This window comes from Phalaenopsis equestris, unplaced genomic scaffold (genome assembly GCF_001263595.1).
Source record: "Phalaenopsis equestris unplaced genomic scaffold, ASM126359v1 Scaffold000400, whole genome shotgun sequence".
Taxonomy (NCBI): domain Eukaryota; kingdom Viridiplantae; phylum Streptophyta; class Magnoliopsida; order Asparagales; family Orchidaceae; genus Phalaenopsis; species Phalaenopsis equestris.
Window position 1 is genome coordinate 129,235 of NW_018164842.1, and position 10,383 is coordinate 139,617.

General features: G+C 34.7%; 1 protein-coding gene across 2 annotated transcripts; it reads right to left on the reverse strand.

The window, feature by feature from the left end:
* LOC110026763 (protein argonaute 4B-like) lies at positions 1-9,937 on the reverse strand. Of its 2 annotated transcripts, none has more exons than XM_020727864.1 (23): positions 9,811-9,937; positions 6,967-7,226; positions 6,668-6,873; positions 6,360-6,575; positions 6,130-6,266; positions 5,932-6,029; positions 5,714-5,805; positions 5,211-5,370; positions 4,944-5,060; positions 4,760-4,867; positions 4,590-4,652; positions 4,388-4,501; positions 4,095-4,260; positions 3,899-4,011; positions 3,670-3,807; positions 3,343-3,473; positions 3,162-3,227; positions 2,972-3,035; positions 2,757-2,871; positions 2,585-2,658; positions 2,285-2,379; positions 2,163-2,194; positions 1-376 (listed from the first exon to the last, which is right to left on the reverse strand). In XM_020727864.1, the coding sequence occupies exons 2-23, from the start codon at positions 7,207-7,209 to the stop codon at positions 201-203; spliced, it is 2,724 nt and encodes a 907-aa protein (XP_020583523.1). In that variant the 5' UTR covers positions 7,210-7,226; positions 9,811-9,937; the 3' UTR covers positions 1-200. The 2 variants fall into 2 exon arrangements, with proteins under 2 accessions (XP_020583523.1, XP_020583524.1); XM_020727865.1 differs by lacking the exon at positions 9,811-9,937 and adding an exon at positions 9,657-9,788.
* Between the last annotated feature and the right edge of the window lie 446 nt (positions 9,938-10,383).

Below are 10,383 nucleotides of genomic sequence, written 5' to 3' on the forward strand. Positions count from 1 at the left end.
TAAAGCGGAAAATTTGACCCAATTGATTGGGCCCAGGCAAGCCTCTTTTCACAAAACAACAAAACAATACCGCCACAGGAGTGCCTGCAAAAACAGCTACCTTGTATATATGGTCTAACATCAAAACAGCTAAAAAACTAAAACGTGGCTACGTACACAGAAAATTAAGCAGGGAAACTAAAGAGGCAATGGGATCTTTCCTAACAAAAGAACATTGAGCTCCGAACATTCTCATGTAGACGCGGTAGTTCAGGAACAGGCACAACACCAGGGGCAGTGAAACCCCCTTGACTTGAAGAGGTTTCAGACCTGTCCTCGAACTTGGTGAACTGGCCAATTTGTGCAGCAGCAAGATGGGCATAACATATGGGCGCCACTGAAATAAAATGTACAGAAGTATATAAAATTAATCATCAGCTATAGTTCATATTATTGATATTGTTATATTTAACATTCATAGAGATATTTCATATATGACAGTATCTTTATGAAAGATGGTCGACCAGCATAACATCTTTTCAAGATAACATGCTACAATATAGTAAGATATGCCAAAACAATTTCAAAACTAATTTGGGTGTGCTTGAATATATATATAGTGCCCCTTGATGGGATGGCATTGACAGAACTTTACAAAGAGTTCATAGAGCAGGTGAATTAAAATACAAGTTAATGCAATGGCCAGCTTTTGAGCACGAGTTGGAATAAAAAAAACTGATAGGAAGTAAATAAGCATATATAAACAGAAATATGGCAAGCGGTAGCCATAAAATCTGATCGTCGCTAATTACCAGGCAACACAAACAATTAATTTGTGTATCACGTCAAATGTAAGCGCATGAGAAAGACTCGTTAAATTTGGATGGAAGATCAACATACATACAACTCAATCCACCTATATTTATATATCTCACCTACAATTTTTACCTATATGTCACCTTATCTATAATACATGAAAGGGTGGTTTCACTTTTTAGAAGTTAAAATAGAGGTATTTTTATGAGATGAAATATTTGAGCGGTATAAACCTAAATAATAAAGTTTAGCTGTTAGATTTGTAAATACATAGAAATTGGGCTGTATGTATGTAAATACCACATCTCTAAAACACATCAGTTTTACTACCAACAAAAAATCAAACATTAAACGAGTTATAAGAGTTCTAGTAGTTTGTGAAAAACTGAGAAAAAAACTGCCCTGGCATATATGTTTATAATGCACAACAAAAAAAAAAGCCTGAAGTTTGACAGTCAAAAAGCTATTGCAAATTCAAATTCCAACCAACTAAACCTAAAATAACCATATTAACATTTGTAGAGCACAATTTTATTGAAAAGCTTAGGGGTGGTCAATTTGGAGTTTACAATTCAGGTTTGGGTCTGGCCCAAAGTCAACCCAAACTGAACTAATACTACCCGAACCCAATAAATTGGACCCTCCGAACCTTACTTTCAACCCAACTAAACAAACCAAACACAGAAATTTAACACGAGATATTACGATCATTCGGATCAACATGGGTAAAATATGATCAAGTTCAAGTTACATTTGGGCTAACCTGAACCCAAACAGGACCCCAAAATTAAACTGGCCAAATTTCTTCAGGTGAGGTTTTAAAGTCGGGTGACATAACATGAAACTGAAACTATTACAAAAAATACACAATTGTTTGATGTGAAAGTACAAGGGAAGTCCTGTAAAAGCTTTGGGCCACAACTATTACAAAAAATACACAATTGATTGATGTAAAAGTACAAGGGAAGTCCTGTAAAAGCTTTGGGCCATTTATTTGAAGTTTATGATTTAAAAACTTTGTATAGAAATAAAATTTTATCATTTCTCTGCAATGAGTAAATTAAGAGAAGTAATAGATATTTGTATGATCATCTTCATTCCCAAATGAGGGGATAAACTAAAAAACAGAAAATGAAGCAACAAATTTAAAAAAGGACAAAATAAGGGGGTAAACTTAAAAAAGGAAAATGAAGCAACAAATTTAAAACAGGACAAAATGGGCATAGTCTGGACACACAAGATCAGGTATGCGCAACACACAGGTTACAGTAAGTGATGAAAAAACTGGAATCAGAAATAATAAAATACTTCGTTCTAAAAAATAAGGCTAAAAAAAGCCACTGACAGACCCATATGAAGAAACCTACCCACAGATATTGCTGTTGTGCTCCTTTGATATCTGACATTGTCATCATAAAAAACCAAATTTAGAGTGGCGTTGGAATTTATATTTGAATACAATACTACAACATGAACTAACACAACTTACACATAGGAGAGTGAATGGACAAGCTCCTGTAGATCATCAGGACTGAAACCATTTTCATCAAGCAAGACATGATAGTGGGTTGGTCTGCTTGTACCCTTGAGAATTAAAGGGAGAAAAAACAAACTAATTACCATATTCAGTCTAATACTAGAATATAAAATTAGTATAATGAACATGACAATTGAATCCTAATTTATGCAGCAAAATTCAGATAAGAGGTCAAACTTAAACTAATCACCAATACACAAAATAAAGAGAAAAATTAAAACAGCAATAAACTAAGAGTTCCAAAGCTCTTACAATCATTCCCGCATGGGAGCACATGTAGAAGTCATAATTTTTTGGATGGCAAACTTGATTGTCGACCACAGTCCCTACAGAGCGTGCAGGGTCATTCTCAAGCCAACCGGAAACGGCAGTAAAATAAACTTTTCAGCTATTATTATGATTCAGACAATAAAATAAGATGTACCAGGAGGAACATTGTCCGGAGAACCTCCAGCCTGAAAAAATTTTGTATGATGATTCTTCTGTGCAATCATCAAGGTGAACTTTGGGCACCACTGCTCATCAAGAAACTTGCAAGCCTACAATCATGAAAAGCCCTGCTCAATAAAGGTGGATAGAACTTCCAGCGTGAATTTTTTTTTCATGGCTATGAAAATTTTTTACTGTTAACAAGCTCACCTCAATAATTTTATCCAACTCAATGTTCAGAACCTGGTTGAATTGAGATTCACTTACTCCATCCCTACTCAATGTGTAACAAAAAGTATAAAAATGATTCTCAAGGCATTGAACCAAAATAAAATTTCAGATATTGTGAGCAAAAATAAAAAGAAAAAATAAGAACATCAAACATAAAATATTAATTTACCTGAAAATAATGATTTGATCTGGCTTTTTCTTCCCAGAACTGGTGTAAAAATCAAGAAGTAGCTCCCTGGATTTTAAACCACGTGAATTCACAGGCGTTAAAAGGTAATAAAAAAAATGCAATCTTTTTACCATAAAGGAAGGAAACAAGCTTCAATAAAGAATGATAAAAAAATACTTACCTGATTATGCCATCATCTTCGTTTTTTTCGGATGGCTTAAATAAAGAATCAATCATTTCTACCTTCGAAGACTGCGTCCTTACTGATGCTCTATACTTCGAAATCAGTGGCCACTGCCTTGAACTAACAACCTATCATGATAGGTGACAAAAAGAGGAAGATGAATATCAGTGTGGGGAAGCAAAGGTCAGAAATTAGCTGCTAAGTAGAACAAAAATATTAAAGATTACTCAATTTTCTAACTGTAAACTCCAACAACATTTTGTAGAGCAAACGCACAAGATTATCAGAGCAAATGACTTGATAACTTTGAGTTTAAGAAATTACTGCTGCAATTGAAGGCACGTCAGACCGTCCAGGAGAGCCATGGCAAACATCCATTCCCAATATAATTGTAGCAGCCCTTGAGATAATTGGATTAGCCGATGTATTTTCAATTTGCAGCAGTGAGTTCAAGCCGCCAAGCTGAAAATTGAAGAAAAAATAAAAACTAATTGACAAAAAAGACCAAACAAGAACAAACGGACAAAATAAAAGAAATAGCCAAAAGGCCCACCTTAGCATTGATTTTTAACAAGACATTTGTCAAATACTGGTCATTGACTCTCATCGGTGCAATGCATTGTGTTACAATTCCAAACTCCGAAAGGCACTTGAGCTTCCAAGGCCCTAACAATTAGAAAATGTTCTCCGTCAAATAATTGTATAATGGAAAGCTCCATAAAAGTTTAAATGATTTAGGAGGACCAAACCATAAAGGTCAGAATTTTTCCTCTCAGGTAAAAGGCAAAGAAGAAACTTTGGAACCCCGGGAAGTTTAGTTCGAATTTGCTCGAACATCTCATCAACCCTTGCAGGAGGAGTGGCCCTTCTCACAGAAGGATTTTCTTCAAAAACGTCAAATGGCTGTTCAACAAGCTGTCAAAACAATAGAAAAAAAATGAACAAGGTTCTTTGCAAACTGATTAGCACAATCTATGTTAGCTATCAAGTAATGGATCGACAATATGAATAGAAATATGCAAATAACAATTAGAAAACATACAACTCCTTTCATGTTCCCACATTTGATTAGGTCCCTTATGAGAGAGCTAATGTCACATCGGGCAGAAAAGTTGACAACAGCCCATCGCTCTACTTTGGCAGGTTGCATCAATTTCTGGTGAGGGATGTAAAATCTTGAGAAAGAAGAGAGTTGGGCTACAAACAATAAAGAATTACAGTATATTATGTGTGCATAAGAAAACCTTATTATTGAAATTCCATCGACCATTTCTAGGAAAAAAATCTTCACCATTGCCAACCTTCAACTATAGAAAAGAAAAACATTACAATTCTTAAGAAAGAAATGAATTGTATTTAAGTTGATATAAATTATTAAGAAAAAAACAGTACAAATATGAATGAATGCGCAAACCTTGGGGGCCGGCAACACACGACCATCAACTTGTGTAAAGTTGGTGTTGATAGAAATTCCACATGCTTGCAGCATAGGATCAGCATCATAATTGCTGTATTTCAAAGCCTGTAAGAAAAAAAAAAGTCGCTAAATGTATGTAATGAGCAAGGAGAACTAGCATTCACAGCTCTTTAAAACCCACATTACTTAACGATGACATCCGCTCCTGCGGCTTTTGCCTTGATTTTTCAACAAGAGATGCCCGCTGAAGGACTGTCAGTGCCTTAGTGTATCTTTGCAGAGAGACCAAATTGCAAAGCTAGTGCATCAAACAAATGATTTTTTTTAATTCTTTAGAAATGCAAGAACAGATTGTGTAACAAAAGGATTACTAAATAAAATTATTACTAGAAAAAAGATTCAAAGATAAGTAAGAAAGAGAATGCAACTAATGAAAGGGAAAAAAAACCTCAATTGGGAAGTATGTGGGTCGCTTCGGCTTTCCAACATTAATGCAAGGGAGTCTGCCAGAATAATTTAAGGGAATCCCGCGATGTGATACAAAATAATCATATACAGTTATCTCCAAAGCATTGTCCCCACTGTCACCTCGCTGCCTGAGAGTAAACCTAAGAGCAAATTTTAATTGGTTAAATATCTGTTGAATGTCCCAATAAAACATCTAAAAAATAACAAGTTAAAGACAAAAAAGGTAAATTTGCTACTTGTAAATCAATATTACTGCTGAAGGTACTTTTAATATGAATAGAAGATTGGCATGTCACACTCCAATTTTAAAACAAAATAGCAAATGCCAATCTACTAACTTGTATCGATCTGTTGATTTGCACAGAAAAATAAAAAATCATAGATATAAGTGCAAAACCTAAACTCTTAAGAGTAATATAATCTATAACTTATAGCATTATTAAGGCCATCTTACATGAACTAATGTTAAAAAAGAAAACATACATCTGCTGGTCACATGGCAAATCACTCAAACCAACAATTTTGTATTCCAAATTTCCAACCTTAACACGCAAATTTTTTAGCATCCTCTTTGCCTGCAAGCAAAACAAGCAGAAGTTCCACCAATATTTGCACTTCATAATCACATGAATAACTCACATATTAATAATATTAACAAAAACACTATACCAAACAAAGAAATAACAATAATCTTCACTTACTTTTGCCCAGTCAATTTGGAACGGATCCCTCACATTTTGATTCGCAATAAGGAAATCAACAACAGGACCCGGTCTGACAGTCATCGTAGTAGATACATCTGCAAAACATAGTGGAATCATAAACCATGAAAATTTATTCATGAATTAGAAAATGAAATGCAGCACTGACCCCCCGTGCCCAGCAAGGTAGAAGCATACCAACATTCAGGGAAAGGCCTCCTTTAACAGGCCTAAAACTTGAATGAAATCCCCTACATCCAAATACACCACCTCCCAAATCTGAATAGTTCGATTGCTTATCATGAAAAAATGATTGGCGCACAAGGAGACAACCCCTACATGAAATTTTTTACAAACTAGATTAACAATCAATTTCATCAATCCAAAGAAAATTCAAGGTAAATGAGCAATGAAATTTGTATGTGTACTGCTTCGCAGCATGTTGTCGCAAAATGATATCAAGCACCCGCAACGCTTCCTGTGTGTTCTCCGTCTCTTTGCCCTGTATGGCGAGGGATATGGATTGCATCGGGATTTTTGCAGCAAAACTAAGTTCAACCTTGATAGTTTTGGCATTGTAAGATCGTCTGGCTCGCTTGCGCTCACCTTCACTGGGACTATCATTTCCATTGGGGCTGCCATTTCTGTAAAATCATAAATTAAATGACATCTATGTGACAGGCGGCACACGTGGAAAAAAAAATAAAAAAGATAAAAACATTAGAAACAAATTTACCTCTTTGAAGGCATATCATCAAGTATGACAGTGAACTCGTTGTTAATCTGAGGGAGCGGGCCAATCGTGAACAAAGTCTTTTCACCATCATAGACAAGCCCCTTCTTTCCGAGCTCTGTGTCATAAGTTTGTTGCATCTTATCTATCACCTTTCTGCCAATTCCCTTCCCATCCACAGGTCTATCATCTTCATATTTCAGGTTGACCTTCAATCAATTAAAAAGACAAACTTTCCTTTCAGCACTAAAAATTGAACCGTTTAACAAAATAAATACAAAAAAGCAAATTTCGCTACATACACTATAGTGAAAGAAGAAATCATCAACATTGCGGATAGAAACTTTGAAGTGATTGGTTAGAAGAGATATGGGTTGGCCTTTCTTAGCAAAACCAGGCCTTGCCATTGGTACCCTTTTTTTCTTCAGTTGCTCAGTAAGAGAGTGGTCATTCTGAACTTTAATAGGAGCTACGTTAGACGGTACAACTGGAGGAGGAAGAGGGAGTTCCATCCCCTCCTCTTTTGCAGAATTTCGAGCTTCCATTTCTCAAACTAATAATACTGGAAGAAAGATAGGACAAGCAAGTATAAGATGATTGGTGTATATATTCATAAAAGTAAGATATATAGAAAGATACACAATTTTCAAATTGCAAGCAATTCATTGTAGCTAAACAGAATCACTAATCCCAGCGAAAGATTAATAGCCAACTAAAAGAAGGGATGATAACAATGTTAAATTGACCAAACCTTGATATTAAAAAAAAAGAAAAAAAATGACTAACCACTGCTACAGATAAACTACAATAATCTTAAAAAGAGGAAAGAATAAAAAATTTTAGAGGCATATACGTGCGTACCACACAACTCTTATGTATTTACATATCTAGCACTTAAACATTCATATTTACAAGCATACCACTCAAGTTATAACATCACATAAAAAATACCAGCACAAGTATTTTTTTAAAAGTAAAATACACCTTTTTCTTCCATAGGATTATGACATTAAGGTGTGACAAGGGTAAATATCAAATTTTGGGTGTCAAACATGTAAATTGATAAAAATTGTAATGGCATGTATATAAATTTCCCAAAACTTCATTTCATCTTGAGACCAATAAATGAATATGCACAAACAACCTTAAATCACATAAAAGAGGTGCTAAATTAGTATCGCCTATATTGAGTAAGCAGTGTTTGAAAAATACATAGATACATCAGATATATTCGTTAAAAAATTCCTTACTATTATTAAGATAACAGGAGTGCAACTGAAAATCCCCCAACAAGAATTCACTTCCTATTGTATAGCCAGCCAATAAATAAATTTTATTATGACCCACAACCAAATACAAAGCTAGTACACTGTATGCCTAATAAATTGTATGGTAATTATATACAACTATCTTCCATTTCCTCAGTCCCTGGGGGTTGTTTGACATCACTTCTTTTACTGCAAGATTTAAATGTATACCACACAATTCTTATGCATTTACATATCTAACATCCAAACTTCAATTTTTACATACATATCACTCAATTCTTATGTATTTACAGTTCTAATATATACACTTCAATTTTTACATACATACCACTCAATTCTTATGTATTTGCATTTTTAAAATCTAAACTTCAATTTTTACATACATGTCGGCTTAATCATGCATCAACATGTATATTTTACATCTTAAAAGTTAAAATAGAGATATTATTGATGTGATATGAAAGATTTAGGCGGTGTAAATGTAAATAACAAAGTTTGTGTTAGATAGTAAATACATATGCATGGGGTGGTATATATGTAAATGACTCTTTCTTTTCTTTAGTTTTTAAAAATATGTTTGTTTCGTACATCTTTCACATGCTTTACCTACATACCACTCAATTCCTATGTATCTACATATCTAAAACATAAACTTAAACTTACATATATGCCACCTCATGGATGAAAAAGTTTATTTTGCTTTTTCAAAGTCAAAATAGCGATAATTTTGATGTGTTCTGAAAGATTTGGGTGGTATACATAAAAAAAAGGAAAGTTAATGTGCTAGGCATGTAAATACATAAAAATTGAGCGGTATTTTTGTAAAATGCACCTTTAAATTTTGTTATGAAAAACAAATCATTTGGATACAAACAAGTGGATTTATTCGCAACATAAACATGTATTATTTTAAATAAAAATATAAACAAAATAAAATAAAAATACAGAATCAAAAACAAATAAGAAAAGTGATTCCGGAGAACAACTTAGAAAAGAGGCATAGCAAGACCATCAGCTAAAACAAAGGGATGGCAAATAACGAAACATTGTTAAATATAGCAAAGTAGAATACCATCGTTGGCCAAGAAACATTGCCAATAAGATAATCCCAGCAAATCATATTACATTGCGATTTTGAGGCACAAGAATTAGGAACATCTGAGTTAAAAAGACAAAAAATAAGCAGCCCGCTTATCTCCCCAAAGCATCAAACAAATATGCAGGTTTAGGGTTTTTAGGGTTTAGGGTTTTGTATGTACCGTTCACGACGCCTCTACGATTAGGAAATGAAGCTCTTTTAAAACACAGAAAATCATATTTTTTGATATAAAAGGGGAAAACCTAATGTCCAAACTCTAATCTGCTGCTTCTAAAACCAAAAATACTCGAAGGAAAGTAAATTCAGGAATAAAAATTTTACAGAACGAAAAAGATGTGTAGATGCGGGCATCATTGAAGGGCAAAATGTACTGTCAATCATCTTCAGGTATCAACGGATGTCTGCTTGATAAACCACAAATATTAAAGCAAATGCAGTAACAGCCCACTTAAAAGTGCATAAAAAGAGCGATAAAAAGAGAAAATCAAAACATAAATAGGCTTTTAGCATGCATGAATGCAAAAGAAGACTTATGACGCATACAAACATGGGGAAAATCAAATCAAACACCGAGATCTTATCAACCTTGAAGCCTGCAGCACTATTTCAAGTTTAAATAACTGACCTAGAAATCTCGAACCCTTGCACTCAAAATCGATACACCCACGCTAACAACAAGAAAAATGTCAAAAACCTCTCCTAAACCCAAAGATCCAACATAAAATCCAAATCGCACCCTAAAATAAGAAAAACACATCGAGCGGAAAAGAAGCACAAACCCTAGAAAATGTTTAACAAAACCGCATGCAGATTCGCCCTAAAAGGTAGATCGAAGAAAAGACACCCGCTGCTTCCCACAAGCCACAAATCTGTAGCGGCCCGCCCTCTCTCCTACTCGAAATAAAACCGTAGGCGCCCTTTATTTAGCCACCCTAATGCGAAGCACACAAGCTTAACGTGAACCAGCGAGTTTGCATCATAATTCCATCAGTGAACTCAGATCCACCGTCCACTTCAGCAGAGGATCAAACAACGCCTAACCAGTCGCATAGAGATTTCGTGCGGATTGCTGCGCTTCGCCGCAATCTCTATACGGGCAGAGAAATTTTTCGGTGAATTTCTCAAAATAGATACTAGCCCTTTTGATCAGGATAGGATTTCGTTGTTTTTGAATTAACTCGGTTTCCCGGAGCCGTTAGATGAGTCAAATACGGCGTAATTCATGAAGCATATATGCTAACCTGTAATTTTGCAATTAAACCTTTAATTTTTACTTAATTAAGTTTATAAGCATTCTGGCATAATAGTAATTTTGTTGCTTCCCTTCGCGAGGAGTCGACTCGATTGTCCCA